General features: G+C 39.4%; 1 protein-coding gene across 4 annotated transcripts; it reads left to right on the top strand.

Moving 5' to 3' along the window:
* The first annotated feature begins 172 nt into the window (after positions 1 to 172).
* Positions 173 to 12,435, top strand: il15ra (interleukin 15 receptor subunit alpha). 4 transcript variants are annotated; one of them, XM_085376639.1, is made up of 8 exons: positions 173 to 324; positions 877 to 1,068; positions 3,627 to 3,683; positions 3,761 to 3,808; positions 6,548 to 6,628; positions 10,651 to 10,719; positions 11,319 to 11,418; positions 11,522 to 12,435. In XM_085376639.1, exons 1-8 carry the CDS (start codon positions 255 to 257, stop codon positions 11,583 to 11,585), a joined length of 681 nt encoding a protein of 226 aa, XP_085232765.1. In that variant the 5' UTR covers positions 173 to 254; the 3' UTR covers positions 11,586 to 12,435. The 4 variants fall into 4 exon arrangements, with proteins under 4 accessions (XP_085232765.1, XP_085232764.1, XP_085232766.1 ...); XM_085376638.1 differs by having other exon boundaries at positions 10,648 to 10,719; XM_085376640.1 differs by lacking the exon at positions 6,548 to 6,628 and having other exon boundaries at positions 10,648 to 10,719.
* The last annotated feature ends 3,268 nt before the right edge of the window (positions 12,436 to 15,703 follow it).

Genomic DNA, 15,703 nt, shown 5'->3' with positions numbered 1-15,703 from the left:
AACCAAGAGCCAACATTTGCCGGGATTTTACGGTCTTGCGCCATCTGGCGCCCGGATGACTCATTTGAAACCAGCAATTTCTGCAGAAATATGCCCTGTTGTTAAAATGGGCGGATCACACACAGCACAAGGGGAGTGTCATGATATAAAGCGAAAGTGTGAACGAAAAGAAATACCGCGGCGACAGCGACGATGGTCTTTACCGGCCTGGTTTTATTTAGTGAACATGTTTTAAGTCACTACCGAGGTGTCCGATGGCTCTGGTTTCACTGGCTTTCCCCGTCTGCGTTATGATAGTATGTTGGTCTCAATTATCCAGCAGCGGTAAGTGCAAACAAATTTCAACTCGACCGAGTACGCTCCAGAAAGTGCTTTAAACTGCGCATGCCGCAATTTGTTTTGTTTATAGTTTATCGCTTATTTAATCAGTGATTAAATTTGATCACCTTCAAAGACAAGTCGTTCAAATAGAAGGCATAAATTCGCACACGTCAGCGTTTTACGGTGAGATATGTCGGAGGGGGATACTTGCTTATTGAAGACATACCTGCGGCTTGATTTGTGTTTTGTTTATTTTTGGTAAATCATTGTTTCTCGCCGTCTCCGTATCGTAAATCTTCATAGTGAAACCTAAATGCTGAAAGTCGCAAGTGTGTATCGTTATGAATCCTGCTAAATTTTTGACTTAGAAGCGGGGTTGACCTGATGTGTATGTGATGGTGTAAAAGTTTTTATTGACGACATCAGGTTACCATTAGTACATTGCTAGAAGTTAGAATTATGGAACTTACGTACACCATTCGCCAAAAAAATACTGGTTATTTATTTTTAATCGTATGGTTTTATTTAAAAAAATTATCTTTATTATTTTTACAGATAACAGCTGTCCATGTCCAGAAATTCCAAAGTTGAATTTAACAAACCTCCCACAACAAGGCTGCTTCAAAATAGATGACCGTTTTCGCTACAAATGTATGGATGGTTACCTGAGAAAAGCGGGAACCTCAACTTTAATCAAATGCGAAAATCCTGGAGCACAGTGGAGCAAACCATCGCTGGTGTGTATACGTAAGTATTATTTGCTGGTACATTTCTTAACACCAAAGATGAAAACATCTCTCTATCTACACACATGTAAACCGGTACATTGTTACGAGGTCCCAAACACAGCTGAATGGTTCAAAGAGGCTTCTCTTCTCTTGAAGTTCCAAGCTGAGGTCATTTGGAAACAGCGGTACTGCGGCTTGTTGCTTTTCTTTTTCCCTTTTAGTTTAAAAAGTTCCACTTGGTTAACTTTCAAGTATTCACATTAGATTTGGCCTTGGGGGGGAGGATTACAAATCCAGTATCCATGAACCCATATTTGTTATAACTCTAGATTCTTGGATTACAGCTAATGGTTGCTAATAGTGCTGACAGTCTGAATTTTGAGTGCTCAGAAGTAGTAGTACTGGTATTATCATAACATGAATCCATTATCACTTTGAAAAATGGGAGCTGTTATGTTCAGTCATTACCCCAGGGGATGACTGAATTGCTAGGTAACCCTGAAAGTCTGCTCTTGGATGAATGGGTGGAGAGGGTTTATAGAAGGCCAGCCCCTACATGCGTTCCCTGGAGGAACTTAAAATATTAATACAGAGCATAGGCTGGTGCCTGGTATCTGTGGCACAACCGAAGGATGTCTGATTATCGGTGGATTATTTAGTCTTTGTCTGTCTCTGGCTGAATAAAAGTCACACTAGCCTCTGTTTACTGATAAAACCTCAACAGTACTGACAGCCCCGTGTGTCAAGATGGTTCGGTTCAAACCAGCCGACTAAACCATCCCACGCTCTGTAGTACACTGGCACGCCCTCCCTTCCGATTTATCAAATGTAGAGTCATACTAGAACTGTTGATGTCAGGTGTCTGGCTGGAAGTCTGAAATTTACAAGAGATAAGAGAATGCAATGGTTCCTTTTCGGGTGCAGTGGAAAGCCACCCACATGTGGTTTGTTTTTGTGTTGTCACAGCTGATAACTGTGAGCAGTTTCCTTTTTAGACTCTAGCTTGGCGCAAAGGTGACATTATCTACTGTAAAAGGAAATGAGTGAATATTTCGCATGCACCTGTTTCTACACACCACAAACATTTATTCACCTGCTAGGAAACAGATTTGATGAAAGATTGTCTATAGACTCAAAACATTGGATGGAAGGAGCACTTTTAAGGTTCCATGAAAGAAGGACATGAGAAAGGGAGAGCAGGGGAAGGACATTTAGTAATTTAGGGGATCCAGAGGATTAGTAAGGAGGAAGTGAGTGCAGTGGACTTTTTGAGACACTGTGTAACACAATTAGACAATGCTTAAGGAATGAAGAAGTGCACTGGTGCTGATATCTATTTTTACAAGAATGGCAGTGATGTGCAGTTATAGTGGGGATAAAATGTCACTTGCCCTGGGTCTTGTACTCAGACTTATGTTTTATGGGTTTGGTTTTTTTTTTTTTTTTTTTTTAAAATTCTGTTTATCATGCATGTGGAGATGAGTATCTGATGCTTTTCAGTCTCTATTTTTGCCTTTGGTTCTTTATTCTGTTTCTCCAGTTTTGTCTCATGGTCATCCTTCTGCAAGTATGCATGGCTGAGTCTTTGTCATTTCCAGTTTTTACTCTGTCTCTTGTGCTTTGTATTTGTTTTGACTTTCCTAGTTGCCTTCTTGCTGATTATACTCACAATGTGTACCACTCTTAGCCTCATTAGCTGTCCACGTTTCCTGCTGTCGTCCCACAAGGCTTTGTAGAAAGAGCACTATAGATACACTGTTTTCTTGGAGAGTGCTGATGGAGAAGTATATAAAAAGTCAAAAGAAGTTGTACTGTCTCTAATCTAGTGAAAGCATAAGGTTGGTGCTTCGTGAGGAAGTCAGAAGTAGCAGAGGAAAAATCTGAGGGTGATGCAGCAACAAATGAGGTCATTGTCGAGATGGGGTTACATCAGGGATCAGCTCTTGGGTGCTTCTTGTTTGCTATGATAATGACGAGTGAGGTCAGACATGAGTCTGTGTGGACTAGAATGTTCACATCGCGATCTTTAGTGGGAGCAGGAAGCAGGTTTAAGAGAGCCTGGAGAAGTAAAGGAAGGAAAGTCAATAGAACCAAGACACGGTACATGTATGTAAATGAGAGGGAGATTGTTGGAAAGCTGAGTATGCAAAGAGGGAATGTAGATGCCTTTTTAAATGTCTATTGTCAACCATCCAAAACAACGAACATTGCGCAAGAGAGGAGAAGAAAATGCAGGCAAAGTGGAACAGATGGAGACCAGTATCGGGTTGATTTGTGACAGACAGATGTGCAGAGCAGTGCATCATGGGAATGCAGTGAAGTGAAGAACTTTAATGCAAAGTAAAAGGGATTTGACTGTCTACCTGTAGAACACCCTGGACATGGGGAATAGTTGGATCTTAGTCAAGTCTATAATACTTTCAGCCAGAATGCGGTGATAATAGATTTATAATCTATAATAGATCTCTGATCCATACAGTACTTTCTTTCTTTCTTTTTTTTTCTTTTAAGCTTTCCCACTTTAAAAAAATAAAATAAAATTAAATGCATCTCTTGTATTTCTTTGTCATGTTTCAGCTGACCCAAGGATAACCACAACACAACCACCAAAAGCAACAAGTACAACAACAACAGGTAAGCGTCTGTCTAAGGAAAATGGTGTTTGCCATACTTTGCTGACATGTGTGCTTAATGATGGTTTGGTTTTGCAGAGAGTCACACTGATATTTCCTCTTACTCCGTCAGTACTTCCGCTATCAGTAAGTTCTCTATTTGCATGATTGTGACGATCAAAAACCGTGACCTATAACCACTACTAATAAACTAAAAGGAAACTAAATGTCTCAACGGTGTGACAGTAATACTAATATTAGAGCCATGTATAGTGTCTGTGTATATATTACTCATTTTACTTTTATCACCCATTTTTTACACCTTCTTATGGAACAAAAACAAACCCCAGTACCTGCAGCCATCAGGCTTCTTAATTCTCATACAAATGGCAGATGAACTAAGACACATGAATTTCCTTTTAGTTTAACCCTCTCGAGGCAGGCATTGCCGATTTGCAACAGTTAAAAACTAACAACCTGATTACCCCACATACATATTTTCTGAGGTTTTTTTTTTTTTTTTAATATAACTCAGAAGTACCACTGCAGGACTTGGTTGTGCATTAGCAACAAAAAGTTAAATTTGAGCCTGAGAGGGTTAAGTTATTATTCTTATTGATATATTGCAGTGTTACAGGTTGGAATGTTCAAACTAGTAGATGTAACATGGGCTATTTAAGTGTACAGTGAGCAAATGGTCCTAAAAGACGACATTTGAACTGGGTAATTTGGGTGAAATGACTCTCAAAGTAATCCAGGAGGTGTTGCAGTGCAGCTACTATTAAAGGAAATGGTTTACTGTAGTGAAACCTCAAGTCCTACAGCAACACAAAAAGATTTGATCTGTAGCAAATCTGCTTTGAATGACATCAAGAAATTTAGTTTTATTTCTTTATTTATGATTTTTAGCATCATGGAAATGAAGCGCATCTGTTCTTGTCAAATCAAAATGTATCCAGTAACAGAAACTTCTGGTAGTGTTCCCATGGTTAGTTCCTTTAATCATTATAGTTCAACACAGCTCAGCTAAGCAACCAGACAATCTTGATATCATAATCACCGCTTCAAGAACTAACTTTTGCAAATTATGGGACTTGGTTTGGGCCCTTACTAACAGTAAAGTAAAAATGCCCCAGCTCCTATGAGTCATTCATTTCACAGCAGTTGTCATGCTCAGATTAACTGTAAATGATCAGTGGGGCAGTTTACATTTCTGCTGTGTACATCTGTGGCTGTGAACCCCCACCCCTCCCCTTATTTGTTATTTGCATATTTGTCATGCTTGCATGTTTCAGATCATCACACAAATCTAAGTGTTAGACAAACTTAAGCCTGGAAAGCCAGTTTTGTTTTTTGGTTGTTGTTGTTGGGGGGGTTTTTTTGTTTGTTTGTTTTTTTGTTTTTTTCTTAATGATTTCTTAAATCATTGTCAGAGTGCACTTGAGCTTCATGGCATGAATTTCCTGGACATTCTCCTACAGGAGTTTCTGACTGAGAGAATAATTGTTTCAGTCAATTATGGCAAGTTGTTCAAATTCTGAAGAAGCAAAGTAGACAGGGATCATTGCACTACCATATGACTGTTGGTATGATGTTCTTTTCATGAAGTGCTTTGTTAGCTGTATTCCAGATGTAATGAAATCCAAACCTCAACCCTTTTGTCTCATCAGTCCATTGACTATTTACTCAAACAAAAAAAACTTAGTTTTTTTATTTTGTTTTTTTTTTTGTTTTTTACTTGTTGGTACTGAATCATGAACACTGACATTAACTGAGGCAAGTGTGGCCTGCATTTTCTTATTCATTTTTTTTTTTTTTTTTTTTTCTTTTTTTTGTAAATGTTGGGGCTTTTTGTAGTTTTGTCTCCTGGATGAGCAGCCAGTGGGCTCTTGGGGGTAATTTTGGTAGGCTCACCACTCCATGATGGTTTCTTTAGGGTTGGCATGATGTGTTGCTTTTTGACATCTACTTCACTTTGTCAGACAGGATCTGCTTGAGTGATTTCTTTAACAGATATGACCGTAATCATGCCCAGGTGTGTTTAGTGAAATTTAACTCAAGCTTTCCAAAAAATGTGGTTAGTCATAGGTAACTTGTTTAGTCATTCATGACTAAGTGATAGTCATGAGTGAGGAAAATTCATCTGGGAGCAACAAATACAACTCCAGCTCCTCTTAACATTTTGTTTAACAAAATGTTAATTTCCATTACTAGGGGCGATTGTGGCTCAAGAGTTGGGAGTTCGCCTTGTAATTGGAAGGTTGCCGGTTCGAGCCCCAGCTTGGACAGTCTCGGTCGTTGTCCTTGGGCAAGACACTTCACCCGTTGCCTACTGGTGGTGGTCAGAGGGCCCGGTGGCGCCAGTGTCCAGCAGCCTCGCCTCTGTCAGTGCGCCCCAGGGTGGCTGTGGCTACAATGTAGCTGCCATCACCAGTGTGTGAATGTGTGTGTGAATGGGTGGATGACTGATTGTGTAAAGCGCTTTGGGGTCCTTAGGGACTAGTAAAAGCGCTATATAAATACAGGCCATTTACTAATATTAAATGGTGGCTGGGGAGAGGGAGGTCTGGGCTTCTTTGCGTGGGCTGCTGCCCCTGCAACCTGCAGGGGCAGTGGAAGAAAATGGACTGATAGATAACATTAAATCCTGCATGTATTTTTCAGCTATTGTAATATACGTGGCATGTTGAAGCTAACTAATGTAAAATCAAACGCAGTATAACACTCCATGCATGCTTGAAGATAGTTATGGGGTTTTAGTTTGGGATAATGGAACAAACGCATGTTTCATAACAGAGGGATAATTCGTGCTACAACTAATCTTAGCAGTGAGAGATGTGGTCAGGGTTTTTATAGTATTAATAGAGGTGGGTTTTTTCTTCTCAGCAACAGCTTCTACTGCCCAGATGATGCAGAATTCAAGCACAGTGCTTGAACAAGGAACCAGTACACAGACAACCACCCACGGTAAAGAACTTAAATTCATACGTACTTTCTCAGTTAGCTTCTGCTGAGCTGTTGCTTTCAAGTGTGCCAGGTGAAATGTTGCTACTGACGCCCAAAGTCATGATTAACCTCATCCACCAGACTGCTTATAGGGACTCTTGTGTTCAGTGGCTCTGTCTCATACTTGCTGTCAAACATGGTGGTGCAGAGAGGTGATGATTTGGGCTTGTTTCCTAGTGATTTAGTTGACCATGAGCCCCACTATATACTAAAGTATTCTACAGTCAAATATGAGGCCATTTGTCTCACAGCTCTGTTCACATGGAGTCAGGGCAGTGATCCCAGGCATAGCTGCTGAGGTCTGCAATGACCCAGACCTCAGCCTGACTGAAAGGCTGTGGCACAACTTGAGAATACTATGAATAAACAAATGGTTGCAAACCCGAATGAAATAAAGCAACATTGTAAAGAAGAGTGGGGCAAACTTCCTCCTCAAGGATGCGAGTCTGATTGTTTCAAGTTATTGCTGCTAAAGATGGTTCTACAAGCTACTAAATTATGGGGTTTATTTGGTCTTTCCCCACTGTACTCTCCTTCAAGCCTTTTGACACCTTTATCACTAAAATGGGCACCCTCTACAATATAAATATATTTTTGTCATTTAATCAGCTCTGCTTGAGACCAAGAGGGACATGAGAAGGGACCGTTCAGATATGAGATGCTTTTCTAGCACCTAATGGCTCACCAGACGTTGAATGTAAAACAAACTGCTTCTGAGCCAGAAGTAGCCCTTCAGAATCTAATCTGCTTTGTTTTATCTGTGACCACATGATGTCAAAGTAAGATGGTTACGCCAAGGAACTGTACTGGTTCTTGAAGTGTGTGTGTGTGTGTGTGTGTGTGTGTGTGTGGTCATTCTAAATTGCCCATATATGTGAATCTGTGTGCGAATGGTTGTTTGCCTCTGTGCCTAAGTGGAAGAGAATGGATAGGCTTCAAATTACACTTACTTACTGCACAATTATTCTAACCTGTCAGTGCCTGCAGTGCTTAATTAGAAGACTTCTGAGGGCATGTGCTTTTCTTTAACTGCTTCAGTGTCTTTTTTTTTTTGTCTTTTTTTTTTTATAAGACTGAAGGAAATTCAAAAAGATTAATTTGTAATCCAACCTTAGAGATTTCCCTCAGCGGTGGAACGTTGTGTTGAATGAATAATTCTGTGGAGTGTGCACCACACATCATATTACAAGACCACCAGTGTCCATGGAAGGTCTGGCACGAGGAATTTCATTCCAAGTTGTCATAACAATGAGGTGTGTGTGTGTGTGTGTGTGTGTGTGTGTGTGTGTGTGTGTGTGTGTGTGTGTGTGTGTGTGTGTGTGTGAGAGAGAGAGAGTCAAACTGTGCACACTTATAGGACCGTCATCATATATAAACATCCTGTAGTCTTCACTGCCTAAACCCTCAATTTGTAAGTATGAATAATACAGGCCAGTAATCAAACACAAACGTTGTGTGATCCTGAAGATACAAACTGGACGCTTTAGTAATCCATGCAGTGTGGACATGTTTCGTTAGAACTACTGAAAGCTAACGAAATCTGTCTGACTCAAAGTGTCAATGTGGTTAAAAAAATGTGGTAAAATCTGGCGTCTTCAATGCTACGCTTGCCACATTGATGCTAAAATTTCAATAGAAACTGTTGACAAATTTCTTTGAAACCACTTTTAGTAATTCGGTCACCTATAGAAAGAAATCAGCTGTTCAATTCAATTTTATTTATATAGCGCCAAATCACAACATAAGTCGCCTCAAGGTGCTTCATAGATGCAGAGAAAAACCCAACAATCATATGACCCCCTATGAGCAGCACTTTGGTAACAGTGGGAAGGAAGGTTCCAAGCCACCAAGTCCAGATTATGTAAATGGACTGGTTCTTAGATGAGTAGAAAAGCGCTATATGAGCACTCAATGCGCTTTACACAACTTGTGCGTTCACACAAGCACATTTTTTTTCTAAGTGCTTTATAGCTAACACACACACACACACTCTCATACTCCGATGGATGCATCGGAGAGCAATTTGGGGTTAGTATCTTGCCCAAGGATAGGTGAAAGCAGATGGGTTTAGGCACTCGCAGCTATGCAAGGAATTGGTTAAAATCTCAAATTTAAAAAAAATTGTCTTGTAGCAGAAACTACTTTCTACATTAGTGACATAAGGGACGTCTAGGGATGGGCACTTAATGGACTGTACTGTAAATATGATGTGAAAAGGGAACTGAAGTAGTTTTTGAGGTTTTACATCAACATCTTTAAGATAATCTACAATGTTGTGATACACAATCATTAGCATCAACAGCACACGTTTGTTTTTATGGTTGGGTGTTGAATAGCACAGTGCTGTTCAAAAGGTTGTTAGCCTTTAGAACTCTGGGTCTTCCTTCCCTGTCATGCTAAAGCCAGGACACGGCACACAAAGTCTGAAACCCAGATCTGTTTCATAACAAACAGCAGCTATATACAGGTCAAACCTCAAAAGCAGTTCCAGTTGAACCTTAACCACAAATGGTGACAGGTGAAAGAGAGCTGTACACTGGAAAGAGTAACTGGTTAAATGGGTGCAGGCCGTGTAACTAAACTCTAAGCAAACAGCAGGTCGGGGGAGAAAAAGATTGTGCATCTCTAGTTGCTGTCCTTCCAAAGGAAAGGTTTTATGAAAATAATTTAGGAGGAACTGAAACCGAAACTGGGCAGGTGCCATCTAAGGTTTTAATACCAAGGTCAAAGTCTTGGGCAGAGGTGAATCAGCCTTTCTCTGCACTTGAAACTGGATTTTAAAAAGGGAATTGTACAATACCTGGGCTGCAGGACTCTGATGCCCTCAGCATATAAAATCATGTAATGGATGATATTTTTGCTAATGCTGGTTCACAGGATATTATCAAAGTGCTTGAGAAATAAGTCTGGGCTTCTGAAGCCATCTTTGAAACTTCTCTGGGCTATATAAAGACGATATCTAAATGAATTTCAATATTTATTTTTTTTTGTGATCACAGGCTCAAGTTTCAAAACTAGGGCTTCATTAACATAAAAAGTAAAAAAATATCATACTTTGACATAAATGTGTGTGGGTTGGTTTTTTTTGTTTGTTTGTTTTTTAAAGCAGTACAGATATCATTACCAAAACAACAGCTGAAGCTGCTAATGTGCCGTCTCTTCCATTGAGTCCAGACAGCTGTCATTGCAGTATTTATATAAGCAGTTATTTAAAGGGGACCTATACTATTCTTTATCGTAAATGCTGTAACACTAGTTAATTATCATATTAAACACAGTAATTTCTGAGAGCTAATAGTTCGATTGCTGTTCAAGTACTAAGACTCTTTGCAAAAAGCCAAACAAAAAGGACAACAAAAATCATTTGACTTTGAAATGGTGACACAGCTATTTACATGTAACCATTTACTCTGTTAAAAATGTATGAAGAAATACTAGTGTTAAGTGAGGCTTTCTAAAGGAAAAACACTGTTGCATTGGGAGCTCCCCCTGCTGGGCAGATGCAGTAACTGTCCACGCCTGAATCTGCAGATTACCAAAAGAATGAAACTCAGGAGAATCAATTGTGATGAACCAAGGATCGTTTGTTTGAGAAATGTCAGCAGACTTTCAAAGAGTTATCAAAGTCAAGACATATATTGAACTGGTTAGCTGTTACAGAAGGATGTGTATGTTTGGATTTCAGCTGATAAGCCTGTGAAATAAAGCATAGGTTATATAAGCCATAAATGCAATGGGTTTTGTTTGTGTTTGTTTTGTGTTTTTATTAAAACACAAGCACTGCCACCCAACCTTACCCCACCTTGTGGTAATTTACTAAGTGGTACATAAAGCATAACCTTTTGATATCTGCTTTTCCCCCAGCATTTCACAAAGCCGCATGTACATGCATAAGAAACTTTTCAGGCATGACACTGATTACGTCTTTTTACCTTTACAATTGCACTAATTTGTATAAATTTTATTTTGTACTGGAAAAGCAGAACCTGTGATGGAGACAACAGGACAGACTGACACAATAAAGAACGCCACTCATTCTGCGCTTGAAATTGGTAAGCTTCAACGGCGTTATTATTTCTTATCTGAGATCTCATTTAATACACTGATCAGCCATAACATATTTTAGAACCACTAGCAGGTGGTGTGAATAACACTGATTATCTCTTCATCATTGCACTTGTTATGTGGCATATATTAGTGAGCAAGTAGGAACATCAAGCATCTGTGGGATGTGTGGATCAAACTTTAATCCACGCAGGCCCCACTGTGATACATCCAAAGGAAGTCTAGTAAAGTAAGGACTGCTTTGGTAGCAAAAGGAAGCAGGTGGTCATAATGGTCTGCGAGTGTCTGTGTATTATTTGTAAGTCAGTGATGCAACTTCTCGATGGACAAGCAGGGAGTCCCTTGAGGCTAAACGCTGTTTGTGAAGCAAGACGTTTTAGAAATGCTGAAGGCCACAGAGCAGACTCGCAGTGTGGATTCCCTCATTGATGTTTAGGACGGTACATTCTCTGAGATTGTTTGAAAACACTTAACTCACAAAGCAGACTTGGAATTGTTGTATTTAATGAGATGCAGTCATGTTATACCTCTTTTCAGTGAAGAAACTGAATCAGAGCACATTAAGGATTTTCTCTCCCATTTGCAGACGCTGCAACAACCACAGCGGCAACAACCACAGCGGCAACAGTCATCACTGTTTTACTGGTGACTCTTTGTACTGCAGGGATAGTCTTACTGTATCAAAGGTAAAAACAAAATGACTTTTTTGGATTGTCTTTCTATATACTCATTGTTTTGCAGTTGGCTGGTTTTAATCCATTTCAATCCTGATTGTCCTTTTTGTCTCAGGAGGCGAAGAGAGCACACCCCAGTGAACCAAGACCCAGAGGAGCTGTGCACACTGAATGCATGAGTCCTCGCCCACCTGCAGTGGACCAGTAAAAGACACTGACTTTGTTGCGGTTGCAGAGAGCTGCAGCAGTGTTTTACCAAAAGCAACATCCCACTACAGTGAAGAATAGACTCTTACCTCCACGTAGGACTGGTTGTCATCAGTGCCTGATAACCCATTTGAACTTCTGTGGACGTCATCCCAAAGAATCACAGCCATGTTAATATGGCAGTGCAAGAGGCTCAATCTGTAACTTTCATCTTAACAGCTTTCTAGCTTCACATTACCAAAAAACAACTCTATAGGAACTTTATCGTTCACATCCCTCTGGGTTAACCATTGCTCTGGTGCTATGGTGGGAAATGTTTGATTTCTATTTCTTTTATTTATTATTCAGATCTCATGAAAATACTAAAACTGATAATGAGTTACTCAGACTAAATGTTGTCTCTAGCCAGGCATTGATGCAATGTATTGCTTTGTCACAGAGATTAACTGTGTTAATACTTTCCTATCTTCAGTATCAATCAGGCTAGATGGACACAAGCAGACCAAATTATTTGTTCAATTTTCTGCAGAGTATTATTTCGGCCAGTAACAACATGTCTTTTGGAGCTGCTACGCTTTCTGCTCAAACATTCAGTAATTTGTGTGGGTCCTTATTTATACCTGGCTTTTAGCCCCTTAGAGAAACGATCACTGGCCACTTTGTTAGCTATGCCTGTTTGTTAAGTCAGGCAAGTCTGATTTGTCTGACCGAAGTACATCAAGTTTTACTTGGGTATGGAGATTGATCTTAAAGGAGAAGCTAAATTATTTATTACATGTTACTGTGAATGGAAAAAGGAAATGCAGTAAGATATGAACTACAGTAGGGAGATCACATTTTGCCTTTTTTTTTCTTTTTAAATATATATATATTGCAGTCTTCTCTCTCTCTATATATATATATATATATATATATATATATATATATATATATATATATATATATATATATATATATATATACACATACACACACACACTCTGTTTTTAAATTCTGCATTGATGAATCATGTAATCAAGGCTTTTAATTGTTTAATAAAGTATTTATTGATGGATTAGTAGTGGTATTCTCTGGTAACATATCAAATATTTTATCAACATAGAAGTAATTATAAAGTCATTAGAAAGTGATTTACAGCTTTATTTCATGGACTGACTTTCCTGGTCTTCCATATACTGTGCTTACCCTCCTTGTGAAGGGCGTTCATGAGCATCATGTGGTAGTCAATGCAGTCTTCCCTTGTGTAGATAAGCTACACAAGGGAAGACTGCAGTGCCCACTGGACCTTGTTGAGCAGTGGTTGCTTGTACTTGAAGTATAATCCTCGGACTAGTTAGTGTTGAAAAGTAATTTACATACTGCAATATTCTAATATTTCAAGTATTTTATTTTCTGGGCTGTTTTTGGTTTGGTTTTGGGTTTTTTTTTTTGGTTTTTTTTTTTTTGGTTTTTTTTTGTGTGCACAGACGCCACTGTGCACACACTGCTGCAGTTAGCATATTATCATATCATGCATAAAAAGCACAAGGTCACAAATGTAAGACTTTGCATCAGCATTAAAACAAACTGTGTGAACTGACACAATCCTCTCAAGTTTTGATCAAATGTATGCATTCTAGAACTAAATATATGACCAAAGTGCATGAGATATTCTTCTGTGCCAGACAATCACTGATGAAGGCAACAAGCTGAAACGCGTTAGTCAGTTATTAAAGTTGTTCATCTTCCCTTAAGTATTGCTGGAGTTCCTGCATTGTGAATTCTTTCATCCTCTCCATGCACCTTGGAAGTAGGTGAAGTTGTGCCAGAAATTTTTGCAATCATTGTCTATTTCCCAGAATGCTCCAAATTGCAATACCGCATTCTTTCAAGAGCAGTAATTTTCTGCTTCGCTGTTGCTGACAGCTTATTTTTACCTGCTCAGTTGGCGTTACAGCCAAAATGAATGACTAACCGCATCCTTTCCAACGTGCTTATGAACTCACCTCTTCGTCCTCTTCAAGACCAAGAGAAGATAACTGGAACATTCATCATCAGATGACCTTTCAGAGCTTAACCACCATATCGAGGACAGATAAACATGGGTAGTTAAGGAAGTCATCAAAGCAGTTTAACAAAACACTGACAATTAACAGTTAGTAGCATCCAGAAATAATTCATCTTTCTGCCTTAAAAGCACCACAGATGAAACACAAACACCTATAAAAGGAATTTCAAGGGCATCCCATAGGCCAAATATGCCCTGCTAATGAGTCTAAGCTATGAATGGTGTGTATTCTTTAGAAAAGCAGTGTGAAGTCAAAGTGAAGCCTCACCTTGAGCTAGCTAGCTGAGCTATATCTTGTTTTTAGATTTTAGCTCTTAAGTCTCTAAAGAAAGGCATGTATCTGAGGTTTCACATGCTTATCTAACACACTGCTCTAATAACAGAGTTAACACTGCCACAGAGCCTTGCTGCTAATTTGTGGTCATTTACTGACACCATAGACTGTGGGGGATTTTCCGGCAGAAAACGAGATAGTGAGAAGAACATCTGTGCACTCCAGTGTGATCTAAATGGTCAAAGTCTTTCTTGTAACTCAATCTTGGCCGCAGTGCTTTACCAAAGGTAAAGACGAACTTATTTTCACTTTGATCTTAATCTCTTCATCATTATTGTTTATTCTTGTTTGCCACATTTCTAAGTATCGTGAGTTTTAGTTCCTCGTTTATCAGTTTACGGTTATTTTCATGAATATTCTGCGTTAAGCTTATTTTGTACAGTCTGTTGTTGTTGTTTTCTTATTCTTTCCATTAGTTTTCTCTGTGACAGGTTTGCATGTTTCAGTCTGTCATCCCTGATTTGTTCACATTGTGTTCCCCAGCCTCATCACATTTTGTATTTATTTTCTCTCTCTCTCCCTTGTCCTTTGTTGAGTTGCCCAACATACTTGTGTGCCTTCATAGTGTTTCCGCTCCTTGAGTTAGCTGTATATGTATTACTTGTGGCTTCTGGTTATTTGTTTCCCCTAGCGTTCCTTCCTGCTTTCGGACCATGTAAGCCTTTGCACTATTTAGCATTAAATACCCCCCCTCCCTGATTTTTTTTAGACTAGGACACGCTGCAGGCACAGCACAGAATCCCACTGAGTTTCATTATAGTCTTTGATGTTTACGCTGAAGCACTTGAAAGATTCACAAAGCCATCATGTCTGATAAAATGCCATATTATATGTGTTATTTTCTGTGGAGAAAATGAGAATGAGAGGAGTACGTGGGTAGAAATTGATGTTCAGTATTTTCTCTTATTAGCAGGACCTTCTAAAGCAGCAACGCTGGCATCCATCTCTGTCATTGTTTTACTGGTGATTCTCTGCTCTTTGGGCATCATCGCCTTAATGTATCAAAGGTATAAGAAAATGTTTGGATAACAGCGAGCTTGCATGAATTTTGTCATGCACCCATCACGTTACAGTTAATTGTTTTTTAATCAATCTCATTGCCATTTCTCCCTTTTGTAACTCAGGAAGTCAAAAAAGCACATCCCAGTGCAGACGCCAGATGAAGTAAAACCCATGAATCCTGGCCCATCTGAAGTGGACTCGTAGATACTGTAGTACCCTGTGGCTTTCCCACTGACTCTTACCCTCACATAGAACTGGACTCTGGTCAGATGGTGTTTGTCACAGCCTAATAACTTCCAACAACACCATTCCCAAATCATCAGGGCTATCTTGCTATTATTTTAGTTGTTTATATAGCCTAAGAAGCTTAATAAAAAATAAATAAATAAAAAAAGACTACTCAGTTGTGATAGGTTTGTAGCTTGAACCCATCTGCTGGAACGTTGAAGACAATATAATTACACTGCAAAGCAAGACACAAGTAGGCAAGCTTCTTCATGTTTCTCTGTGCACGGGAGAGAACCGGACAGGCACCGTTCCTTCGCTTGACCCCAGTTGCTCTCGTCCGTTCTCCCGTACCACTGTTCTTTTATTGAGGTTACATGAATATGCATAAGTTCATTAACATATGACGTCTACATACACACACACAGGCAAGGTACTCTTTGTGTGTGTGTGTGTGTGTGTGTGTGTGTGTGTGTGTGTGT

Source organism: Diplotaxodon limnothrissa, linkage group LG17 (assembly GCF_057381915.1).
Source record: "Diplotaxodon limnothrissa isolate DT_005_m linkage group LG17, D_limnothrissa_male_GT1.1, whole genome shotgun sequence".
NCBI lineage: Eukaryota > Metazoa > Chordata > Actinopteri > Cichliformes > Cichlidae > Diplotaxodon > Diplotaxodon limnothrissa.
The sequence above is the reverse complement of the archived record's forward strand: the minus strand, read 5'-3'. Positions and strand labels throughout refer to the sequence as shown.

What these genes read in the sequence shown, in the direction of transcription:
- il15ra (XM_085376638.1), top strand. Translation starts at nt 255, where the DNA reads ATGGCTCTGGTTTCACTGGCTTTCCCCGTCTGCGTTATGATAGTATGT. An exon ending in TACACAGACAACCACCCACG is followed by an intron (nt 6,629 to 10,647) that starts GTAAAGAACTTA and finishes GTACTGGAAAAG; the next exon opens with CAGAACCTGTGATGGAGACA. An exon ending in TCATTCTGCGCTTGAAATTG is followed by an intron (nt 10,720 to 11,318) that starts GTAAGCTTCAAC and finishes TCCCATTTGCAG; the next exon opens with ACGCTGCAACAACCACAGCG.